This window comes from Ziziphus jujuba, chromosome 4 (assembly GCF_031755915.1).
Source record: "Ziziphus jujuba cultivar Dongzao chromosome 4, ASM3175591v1".
Classification (NCBI taxonomy): Eukaryota; Viridiplantae; Streptophyta; class Magnoliopsida; order Rosales; family Rhamnaceae; genus Ziziphus; species Ziziphus jujuba.
This window is the reverse complement of record NC_083382.1, coordinates 11,308,107-11,320,683: the sequence shown is the minus strand read 5'-3', so window position 1 is coordinate 11,320,683 and position 12,577 is coordinate 11,308,107. Positions and strand designations below refer to the sequence as shown.

The 12,577-nt window shown below is 32.6% G+C and overlaps 1 protein-coding gene across 1 annotated transcript; it reads right to left on the bottom strand.

The window, feature by feature from the left end:
• Positions 1-7,639: 7,639 nt before the first annotated feature.
• On the bottom strand, positions 7,640-12,306 carry LOC107403352 (receptor-like protein 6). Its single transcript, XM_048472492.1, has 3 exons — positions 12,196-12,306; positions 11,924-12,013; positions 7,640-10,345 (listed from the first exon to the last, which is right to left on the bottom strand). Exons 1-3 carry the CDS (start codon positions 12,304-12,306, stop codon positions 7,640-7,642), a joined length of 2,907 nt encoding a protein of 968 aa, XP_048328449.1.
• Positions 12,307-12,577: the final 271 nt, after the last annotated feature.

Below are 12,577 nucleotides of genomic sequence, written 5' to 3'. Positions count from 1 at the left end.
ATTTGATTTCTCTAAGGCATATAATGAAAAACTAAATATATATATATATATATATATAGGGAGATAGAGGGAGAGAATATCTTACCTTAAAATATAGAGCATTGTTTTTTTCTTTTACGAAAGAGTGGACTTATTAAAGTGGTCTTAGTTAATACATGATTAAAAATTAAAATCCTTGTAGAATAGGACTTAACATGTCATTATAGTTAATATTGCATGTATATATATCTAGACATTTATATTAGTATATGTATTTTTTTTTTTTTTGAAGGCATATTAGTATATATACTTAAACACACAAATATACTTTTTTTTTTAGAAAAATATATATGCATACTGATTTGATATTTATTATAAATTTGTATACTTCCAAAGAGAGTATACTTGTATACTTAATCATACTTGTATATTTAATCACATTATGAATATGTAATAATTTTATATACATATTGGTTAAATTTTCCTTTGATTAATTAGATTAACCACTCCTATAGCATTAATACTATTTCAGTAAATTAACAAAATCAATTAATACTATTATTAAATATCGATATTATATATAAAAAAAATTATATTAATCTATTTATCATATAAAATATAAAAAAATTTCTCTTAATTTTGGGTTTTGCCAAATAAATAAAAATTTTCATTTTTGCTTAGTGGGAAATTTGCCGCCCTTCCCTTCCTTCCCTTCTAATTAAAACAACATTGTGCAGTGCCCCGTCACTCGAACAATATCATCCCCCTACTCTATGGCCGGCTACAAATTTCTTGCCGTGTTTCTTCTCGCTCCCTCTTTTTCCTTTTACCCCCTTTCTATTTATCCGTCTCCCCGACCCTCTGTAACTTGCATTTGTTGTTGCTTTGTTTGTAAGAGTCCCAAGCGATTTTGGGGAGGCTTTAAAAGCTAAAACTAGTTTTGGCTAAGCTATCAGTTTTTTTTTGTGAAGAACTTTGAACCCACATCTGCAGCTCTGCCCAAACCCACGAACCTTGCACTACAAATGCCCAAATCCCTAAGTTTTTTGTCTCCCATCCACCAGACCATATTTCAATGTTAGAACCTTCTCATTTCAAAGTCACAAATACTGATAATCCCTTTCACATGGATGTGTGTTTTCTTTGAACTGCCGGAGCAATTAGATATCTGCATATATTTTGTTTGATTTTAGCATTTTTTGGGTAACTACATCATTTTATATGTATATAACAACTTGAAGAAACTTTTCATACCATCTCTCAGTAATCTTTACCACTATCACCTAGAGCAAAACTACAAAGAATATAAGTTCTTTTATGAATTAAAAGAACTATTAGCACCTTAGTTAGAGTGATGATTTTAAGATTATTATTTGTAACCCCATGGCGTTTTTCTTTGCTATTTATGAAACTTTAAAATGTGTTACAGTTTCTCATAAAAAAAAGTTTCAATATTGTCTGGGAACCAATGGGGAATATATACCTCCACCCTAAAAAATGATTACAATTTGTATTTATTTTCTATTAAAATTGTATAAATAAAAAAAATAAAAATAAAAATTTGTTGGATTTACTTTTTTGTCTTGTCGGTCCACTTCTTTTTATTTCATTCAATTATATATAAATATATATATATATATATATATTTTCTGTGGTCCAAGTAATGGAAATGATATTGGCGCTTTTGTTCAGTTAATTTAGTTAACTCGCACCTATTTGGTGCTGTCATTGACTTTGGTGGTATTCACTTTGGAGGTCATTGAATGGAAAGAAGGTTGAACTTGTGGTGAATAAACCAGAGAACCTTGCTTCAGGGATCAGCAGATTCTTATGGTTTTGTTTACTATAGGACAACTTCATGGCACTTTAGAAGCTCCTCGGTGAGCAAATATTAAACCTTTAGTTACTATTCCAAGCTTAAACTGTTAATTATTATAATTATTATTTGTGTCATAATTTTGTTGGCATTGTTGTCTAAGGTTGGTTTAAACTGATTCTCATATAATTATCTCTCTTCCCCTCTGTAATTTGAAGTCAAAGACGTTAACTTGATAGTTGTATGGAACTCAAAAACATCTAGCATGATAGTTGATACCTATAAATGGCCACATATTAAGATGCTAATTAGTGGCAGGACTAATTCCTTTGTTATTATAATTGCCTTAATGCCTACTTTTTGTTGGATTCAAATGCTGAGATTATGGACATACAGTATAGAGGGGGAAAGAATAAATAAGTTGTGGCCAACATGCTTCTAATGTATTATTTCTAGTGTGTAACTAAAGAGTGTTACTCAGTTATTTACCATGTGTATCTGCATAAACTTTATCATAGTACCCCCTAAAACTTTCTTCATATATCATATTAGCATTGAAATAATTTGATGATTGTTCCTACGGAGATTTTGTTGCTTGGGATTTCTTTCTTGTACCTATTTTAGACATTGAAAATTTACATTGTAAAACAAGCAGAAAAAAGATTTCAAAAAATAGGTAAAAAAAAAAAATTCAAATTTGGTTTGCGTATTAGGCTTCAAGAGAAGACTGTTTCTCTGTCTCAATATTATGGTAGGATTGGATTACACGCCTACCATGTTCGACAATTTTAGTGCAAATCTGGCTGTGGACTAGAGCACTGTCAACTTTTGACTATGTTGCACTGTAGGTGTAATAGTTCTTATATATTTGGTTCAACTATGCCGATTGTTTTGGTTTGTTGATGGAGTTAGGGTTTTAGTGGGTTTTTTATTTGTCCGATAAATTTTCATTTTTCCATTATTCAACGGTCAAGAAGATTACGGCAGGTTAAGGTCACTGAGTTAGCAAGATGCAAACATATTTGTGCTAGCTTTATCTTTAATTAATAGGGCAACCTATGAAAATTCTTAAGAAGGTACTTGTTTTGTTTTCTCTTCACTTTTTTTAATTGTTGTTTACCATTTATTATGATTAAAGCATTAATACTTATTGCTTTGCCTTTTATAATAATGTGTTACCTTTTTCCATATGGTAGAGAGCTTTTGTTAGTTGATTGATTAGTTTTAGCATATTAGTATTGAATTCATTTATTCCAATTTGTTTTTGAAACTTCGTCAATTTGCACCTAACTTTCCAGTTGTTCTTGTTGGAACAAATGGCTAAAAGTGGCTTGTATTCTTTGTCAACAATGGAAAAAAAACCAATGACTTTGATATTATAAAGCTAACATGGATGCTTCATCTATTTCATATCTCCGTGAGGACAAATTTATTCAGCTAATCATATGGGATCTAATGTCATAATATTTGTCCCAGTATGTTCTCTTTATTGTTGTCACTCACACTTTGGGAAAGTATTTGTAGATTGTATCATCAAAGGGGAGCTCATTATGCTTATGAAACAGGGAGAGGAGCTAAGAAAGCAAATTGGTGCTGCAGCTTATATAGAGAGCAGCTCTAAGACCCAGCAGGTATAAAATTTTGAATTCGTTTCACTTGTAATCTTCGAAAACTACTTGTTTGAAAATTTTTAAGCATGCTGTCACCTTGGATATATGTTTTACACATGGCATTTCCATTCTCTTGAAGCAGTTAAAGAACTTCATAGTGGATATGAACTAATTTAATTTTTATTCCTATGGTTAGGTTTTTATGCTTGAAACTTTTATGTAGATGTTATGCTCACTGGACACATGTCCCAATAGTTTCAAAATAATTAGATTTGAGTTTTTTTTTCTTTTTTTTTAAATACGCTTGAGGTAAAGTTTTCTTCATATTGACCTTTTAATAGAATTTTGCGTATTTGCAATTTGAAAATGGAGGGAGAGGAGCATTTACTTGCTGGAAATGGAGATTTCTAGGTAAAGGATATCTTTGTTTTCATTCAGCTCCAACTACTAATTAAATTTTGTTTTTGCTATATTAATTATTAGTTTTTGCTCATGATTTTAGTATAATAAAGATTATATTAATTTAATCTGTGATGTTTATGTTTTTATATATCTTTTACTAAATTTAATCTGTGATGTTTATGTTTTTATATATATTTTACTACTTCTTGTTGCTCATAATTTGAATTCTCTATATATCCTTTTAACTTTGAAACAAGCTTATGTTTTTCTTCTGTGTATAATTTTGTTGAGGTGTGAATGGATAGGCCTAAGACTCATTTTAATGGGATGCATAGACAATTATCCCTGAATCTCTTGTGAGTGTGAATGCAGCCTTTGCAAAAAGGTAAATTCAGCACAAAGTCGATGCTAAGAAAAAAGAAATTCCTCGTAAAGATATTGGGCAGGCTAGGAAGATTCCACTCTTACATAATGGCCAGAACTATGTAACTTTTAACCCATATGAAAGCATTTATCTTTGTATGTTTATGGTACATTAGCATTAGATTTTGCTTCAATTTGGCACAGTTGAGTGGGTCTAAGTTGTAAGCATTTAAAAGATAGATATTGTCAAGTATGATGCAATAAAGAAAATTTATGTTCTTAAGATATCAAAATGAATGATGTTGATAGTATAAAATGCCCTATCTAAAAACTATTTCAATTTCCTATGTTTTGATTAAAAAGTACAAATTGAACTTCACTTGTTATGGAAATTCATTAAGGTTATTATAGTTTGAATAAGATGTATTGTTGTTAATTTATAATAAAAATTATGCTGTCATTGTACTGCCAGGTATAAACACTAAAATAACAAAGGAATAACCTCTTCTTTCCCTATCTACTTTTATTTTCCTTCATTATTTTGTCTCTGTCGTTATATTTGTTGCCATTTAAAGTATGCAGGAGTACAAATTGCTAATTTCAACATTTCTAGTTCATGGTTCTCTATATTCATGTATCCACTCTTTGATCTTATGGCCATATCTTGTTTTATGCAGAACCAACTAAAAGTTTCCATGAGATTGCAAAGGTTTAACTGGTTCACTTATTTTCAATGAAGGTAATGAATATTTTTCCTGGTTACATTGTAATTCGTTAGACATAAAATTTCCCTAATATATTAGATGAAGGATTGATTTTTATCGTCTTACAAATGATTGTTTATACAGTTACACCATAAATGTTAAAACTCTCTACTTGATTATGTATATTAGTTTGTATATGAGTGGTTCACATCTTCTTTGGTCATATAGTTTCCCAAATTGGTTTACTGCATGAATAGTTATGAGAACAAATCAATTATTTTATTTCTTATTTTTTTGTAATTTTTTGGCTGCCAAATTGGTCTGCGACATGGATACTTGACGGTTTATCTACTGAATTATGTTTAGGGCATAGATTATCATTATAATTATAATATTTGACTCTGGATTTGTTTTAATTTTTATGTTTTATGGCTAATTGTTGTGGATGTTATCTTCTTGATTGTGTCATGATTCTTGACTATGTTTGAATGGACTTATCATGCCCTTTCCAATTTTGGGGATTGTGAGTGTCTTTTTGATGAGAATAAATTGTAAGTGTCATGTTAGCTGTTATTTTGAAATGTGAAATGCATAATAAAATAAGGAAATTTTTGTCAAATGAGAGTGTATATATAATCTACTTTTCTTTTATTTTATGAAATATATTTACAAGAAAAATTGTAAACTATTTTCTTGTTCATAGTATTTTTTTTAGTATAAAAGGGTCTCTCCAAGTTCTTCTTTTGGATATACAATTATTCTGGCACTCTTTTTTCCAAAGAATGTTTTGTTTTAAGATAGTGAATATGTTTTGTTTCAAGATAGTGAATATGATTTTACACCCTCACTTTTGTAGTTCTCAACATGCTGAAAAATACATATATTTCTATACATTTGACGTAAAAAAATTTCTGCTTTATATATTTACATAATTTTCTATACAAAAGGGTATTCACTTCAGGTGCTTGGTTTAGGATTGATGATGTAGAGGAAAGCTTTTCATAATTAAATGATAGTTGTATCCAGACTTCCCAGAGAAACCAAAATGCTAGTCATATGCTTGAGAACCAAGGTTGGGAAGTTAGTAACTAATTGGAGATTTTGTGTATATCAATTTTTATATTATTAGTATTTATTAATTATGCAGTTTTTTAGAGATTTCTGACAATTGGAAGTTTGGCCATCTTACTTTATCTTGGTAGAAAAATACCTCTGTTGAGAACTTTTTTGCTATGTTCAGATAATGGGCATTATATTTTCATACCATCTATCTTTTGGCTTCTGTTTAACCAAATAGGATACGTATGATCATGCACTCTTGTAATTAATCACTCTTTATATATAACTTTTGAAGTCTGGCATATGTTCAAATGTTATATGATAAACTGATTTTAGGGATTAACTTATGTTTTCGTTTGACTGCCACCTGATTATTTTATTATCACATGTCAGGTTTTTTTTAAAGACAAAGATCAAGTTTAATGCAATGACAAGTTCAATGCAACATTAGCCTCCTACTACACCATTGCCCACCACCCCATCATCTCTAAAGTTAGCTGCACTTATATATTTTATTGTTTATGTTTGTACACATTTTTTTTGGTCAAAATGTTTTGAATGTTTATGTACACATTCAAATCTTGTTTTTTTATTATGCAATGAAAATTATTTGTGCAGTTACAATTATAGTTCTTATAAATATTTAGCTTTTAGAGGCCAAATTTTGGTTGTTGAGGGTTTGTCCAAATAAGCTGCTAAATATTTAATGTTTAGTGACCAGAGACTGGTTGCTGAATATAGAGCACCAGTGGCCAATTATTGGTGATTAAAATTATCTTCAAACACGTGAAGACCACAAGTGACTGTAAGCGAATTTTAGTGACCAAGAAATTTGGTCCCAAAAAGTTATTTTCTTGTGACCATATTAATAGTCGCTAATAACCATAAAATTGGTTGGTTTTACAACTTTAGACTACGAAATATTAATATCTGAATGGTGATTTTTTAGGCCTTTTAGAGACTACTTCATCACTAAAAAAATCAAAATTTGGTCACGGAAACTTTTGAGTTTTAGCTACCATATTTTGTTTAGTTACTATTACCACCTTTTAGCAACAGTTCGTTGACCATTAATTTTTGGTCTCTGAGTTTCTTTAGCAACCAAAGCGCTCACTTTTTGCAACCAAAAGAGTGGTGCTGGAAATGATTTTTCTTGTGTGAATCTATGCAAAATATAATTGTCCAGTAAAATAAATCTTTATCAGGAAATCAATTAAGCACACTAGGGAGGAAATCTATGTCATATAATTAACATAACTAAGGCAAGTTCTTTTGGTCAATTAAATTTTGAAATAAGTTATTCTAGTTTCTGTATGAAAAGTTGGGAAACCTTCAAAATAAATATCTGAATGCCTACGATACTATAGAATCATAGTTTTCAACCAAAATATAAATTATTTAGATTTCAAAGCAATTCAAAGCAACACCTCTAAAAGCCAAGACTAAACACGCCCAAGTCCGTAAAAAGCCAACCTCAACAGCATAACATGGGCCAAAGCTTGATGTGTTTGGTTTGAAATCCAAAAGTTGGTTCGGTTTTGAAGCCCAAATAACTGAGTCCGCACGAATTGCCTTGGCCTCTTTGACAGGACAATCTAATAATAATAATAATAATAAATAATAATAAAAACATCCTATAAAACCAGTACATAGAAAAACTATAAAACACAATCTGGGTATTATTTGTGATTGGTTGACACTCGACATCATTTCCTAAGCCTCATCCATCCCTTTCTTCTTCTTGAATTGTTGTATGTTCTAAAACTCATGGCAGAACACATGTGCTTCTTTGAAATCACAATTTGCCCAATAAATAATCCAATGGCTAGCCCACATCCATATCCAATCCCCACAACCTTCCAATCAAATTCAAGTTCTGACTCCGACGTTGAGGCCTCAGAATTTCCACATTCCAGCAGCAATGGATGGCCACACAATCCCAAGTTTCCTTCATATGAACTGCTCTCGAACTTGTCAAATTGATTTCCCTGTGGTATAGGTCCTGTGAGAAGATTGTGAGAGACATCAAAGACTTGAAGAAACTTGAGATTTGTGAGTTGTTTGGGTATCTCTCCTGAGAGCTTGTTGTGAGAAAGATCCAAGAATTCAAGCTCTGTTAAGTTCCCAAAAGATGACGGTATTCCACCACTTAGAATGTTATTGGATAGGTTGAGTCCATTGAGACCCTTTAAACCCCCTATGACTTGTGGAATTTCTCCATCAAATTTGTTGTTTGAGAGGTCTATGACTGCAACATCTTCTTGGAGTACCACATAGCGTATAAGAAAACCGTCGTTTCTCATGGTAACTATTACATTGTAGTTGGTCTCCAATAAATACTCTTGTGCATTGAAAGTTGGGTTTGTCTGCAAGTATGCTGAGAGATTGAAACTGATATCTTTCATGGCATTCCAGCTCTGGATGTATTTAGATGGCAATTTTCCAACGAATTTGTTGTTGGACATATCGATTATACGCAACTTGGTGGGTTGGAAGATGGTTGGTGGGTCTTCTATAACTCCATGGAACTTATTGGATTTGAGCACTAGGACTCTCAACTCTGGAAGATTCCCCAACCAGGAAGGGAAAATGTCATCGAGCTGATTGTTACTCAGAACAAGCTTTTCAAGCATCCCGCAATTGGCTAGTGATCTTGGTAGTTGACCTTGTAGATGATTATCGCTTAGATCAATCACTCTCAAGAGTGTTCCATCTGTGAAGGTGTCAGGAATGCTGCCAGTAAAGGAGTTGTTTCTGAGATTTAACACTGAGAGTCGGTTGCCAGAGTTTCCCAAACACTCTGGAATCACACCACTCAACCTGTTGTTAGACAAATGAAGAACTTGAAGAAACGGCAGATCACAAATTGAAGGAGAAAATTCTCCAGTTAAATTGTTGTCTGAAATGTCAAAGAGAAGGGTAGAAGGTGGAGGAATTGGTAATGACCCATTCAGCATGTTAAAAGATAGAACCAACACACGTAGATTAACCCAAGAAAAAATATCTGGGGTTTGTTCAAAGCCTGTCAAGAAGTTGTTCGCAAGATTCAAGACCATCAAAGTTTCCACGCTCACGGTCCATATCCATTTGGGTATTAGACCACCAATTTGGTTTCCTTGAAGACTCAACCACTTCAAACTTTTCTGGTTCATAAGGAAATCAGGGAACTTTCTTAAGTTGCATGAGTCCAGTCGTAGAATGGTCAACTGTGAAAGTGTTGAATTGATACCACTTGGTTCAGTGACACCAGAAAGATTGTTGCGTGATAGATCAAGCTGGCTCAGATTTTTAAGGCCAAGAAACATATCAAAATTCACAGTGCCATTGAAATTATTGTTCTGTAGTAAAAGGGTTTCCAAATTTCTGAGTCTTGAAAATGACTCCGGAATTGGACCAGTAAATTGATTGGAAGCAAGTGATAAATATGTCAAGTTGGTAAGTTTTTCCAAGAAAGAAGGGATTTGGCCTCTAAAATTATTTTCTGAAAGGTCAAGATAAGATAGCTGGCTAAGTTTAGCTATGGATGATGGAAACCCATAAAAATTGCAACCAAACGCTATCAATACATTCAAAGAACGAAGATTTTCGATTGAAGGAGGTAGCTCACCAGAAAAGAAGCTAGTCTTCGCAACGCTAAACAACTCAAGAGAACTCCGCTGAAGTGGAGGCAATGAACCATAGAGGTCAATGTTATCCGACAGGCTCAGAAATTGCAGATTAGGAAGTTGAAAAATTCTCGTGGGAAACTCACCCTTCAATCCACAGCTTCTTAGCGACAGCTCTTTCAAAGTAGACAAGTCTGCCAACATATCAGGCACTCTGGAGGATATGTCAACAAAACTGAGATCGAGTACTTCAAGCCTTTTTAAGTTCAGGATTAGGCTTTTCAAATCCGGATTTTTGAGGTGCAGCAACTTCTGCTCAGATGACTCATCAATATTGACAGACAAATCAAGAGTAGTCAATCTGGAGAGTCCCAAAATTTCATTGGGGATTTGACCAGAAAATGTACAAAGGGAAAGGTTGAGATAACTCAGCCTTGAAAGCTTACTAAAAGCTTTGGGAATTGGAGAGTAATTGAAATCATTGTCAGCAAGATTAAGCTTCTCAAGGTTAACAAGTCTGAATAGGGTGCTATCAGAGTTGATAGAACCGTGCAGATAGCTGCTGCTCACATCAAGTTCAATCACATGGCCAGTGTTTGGATCACACTTCACACCATCCCAAGTGCAGCAGTCACTCACCTCTTCTTCTACCGTCCAGTTTATGACCTTTGAATTAGCAAAAGGTAAGAGAGCTCGTTCATCGATCTTGAAACTATCTCTGAACTGCAACAAGGAAGACCTCTCATCATCATGACAAAGTGGCTTCAAAGAAAAACACAGATTGATCATGAGATGAACAAGTAGGAGCTGATAAAGAAAACGAAACAACATAAAGGAATTCAAGAATGATCCCATTTATATTGTACTGATCAGAAACTTAAAAAGCTTTAGCAGTTTTGATGATGAACAAGGATTAGTTTGTATATCAACAATGATATCCCTTCTTATATACTAATTTCCATGAAAACTAGTCCAAGTCAAGTCGTCTCTACATCAACATCGAAAGCATTAATTGCGATCCAATAGAAAGAATATTATTGTTTTCCGTAAGTTTCTTTTATCTGTTATTTATTGATAATTTGACTTGCGTGGCACTCTAAAATGCTCTAATTTTTCCATGGAAAAGAATTAGCAGCTTCTGTGCCGTGTTAAATGTTCCATACATTGAGTCTACCTTTCTTGTGTAAAGTAGTCAAGCTTGATGTCTATCTCTTCAACGGAGTTAATTAGAATATCAATATATATGTATCATGTTGATTTTAATTTCTGTCTTGTGCATTTAAAATTGATCTGAGGGGGACCATTTTGCGAAACTTTATATTCTGGAGATAGAGACATTGGAAACCCTTCTACAAGTCATGGAATAGGACTTCTAAGTCAAGTCGTCTCTTCTAATCAGTGACAGGAAGACTTATCTTTGGTCATCTTCATTACCATGAAATACACGTGTACACGCACCCGCGCGCACACACATACACACACACACACACGCGTATCCATATATTTTTCTTAACTATATAAGTTAACAATAATTTTTGTAAAACTTGCAATAATAATTACATAAATAAATAAATAGCATAAGAAAAGAAAATAGAGGGAAACCCCCCAAAAAAACAAAAAAAATAAAAGAAGAGAGAGAGAGGCAAAAGGAAAATCAGAGGTGAAAAATAATATGTTAATTTATTGAGTGAGAAATCCAACTCTTAAATGGCAACAGTTTTAGGCAGTCATAAAATTTTTGACCAGCAGCAATTGTTTTGCTTATATTATTTAAACAAAATTTCTTATGTGGTAAAAGGATGTATAAGTTTCTATAGTTTGGTTATGAAAACTTTATGAATGATAATAGACACTGTATATATATGATTTAATAAAATATATATATATATATATAAATGTATATATAATACAATCATTTTATTATTTTTTTTTTTGGGGACAAAATGTAGATTAATACTTTCTACTTTTATTATTTTTAGTTAAAAATCTGTAAAAAAAATATTTCACATATAATATTTTTTATTTTTTAAAATTTTTTTTACTAATTTATATATGTTAATTTTAAAAAAAATCGTTAAAAAAAATCATATACGGGACCTTTAAAATTGATTTTTCTTTATATATTTTTTAATTTTTTTAATTAACTTTTAAAATATTAGTTAAAAAACCTAAAACTCTAAACGGCACCGTTTTAATCCAAAGCAAATTCTATCTCAGCCATTCATCTCCTTCATCATCTTCATCTTCATCGTGTTCTTGCGCGCCTCACTGCTGTACCCAACACAAGCTCATATTGTTCTGGATTCACACTTAAAAAATAGGTAAAAAAAAAAAGGGCAAATAAAAATTTTCTCTTTTAAAAATCCTAAGTAGAAAATTTTATACCTTTCGAACTATTAGCTCAGCAAGGTGATCAACGCAGGCTCTGGGAACGGGCGTGCCATTGTCCCAAACAAGCCCGTCGTTTACAGGAAGCTGAAGCACAAAGAGCAAGTAAAAATATAATTGGGGCTTGGAATTTTGTTTTTTTCCCGATGCTTTTTAAAAAATTTAGAAGGAAATGTATAATTGCGAAAATTCTTTGATATTTGTCTAGGGTTTGGAGCTTAATTAGATTTATGCTTAAAGGGTTTTCCAGGGACGATGTGTTTGCCAACAGGAAGCCTTGTGTCACCGCCGCGTAGGCGAAGAGAAGATTCAATGGAGCGGCTAAAGACGCCGTTTCCGCCCATGATCTTGGACGCCGCGTTGCTTAAACTCCCTGCCATTTTTTATTTTTTACTTTTTTATTTTTTTTGGTTTTCTCTTGTTCTTCCCTTCCTCTACTACTGTATTTTAACCAAATATGATCTGAACATAGAAAATCGTTTTGGTGAAAGCATGGAAATGGGATGCAAAACGTAAGATTAGTCCAGCCCCAAAACGAAACGACAGACTTTTTTGCTTTTACAGCAGTTAGCTACGTGGTTACGTAAGTGTTTAGAAGGGAGTCCATCGACCGGCGAATAGCCGGCATTGCAAGAAAATAGAGAGGCATCG

Excerpts from the sequence above, each read along its gene's own strand:
- LOC107403352 (XM_048472492.1), bottom strand. The coding sequence starts at position 12,306 with ATGGCAGGGAGTTTAAGCAACGCGGCGTCCAAGATCATGGGCGGAAAC. Across the intron at positions 12,014-12,195 it reads GCGGTGACACAAGGCTTCCT|CTTCCTGTAAACGACGGGCT; the intron begins GTTGGCAAACAC and ends TTTGTGCTTCAG. Across the intron at positions 10,346-11,923 it reads CTGAGCTAATAGTTCGAAAG|CTCCTACTTGTTCATCTCAT; the intron begins GTATAAAATTTT and ends TTTCTTTATCAG.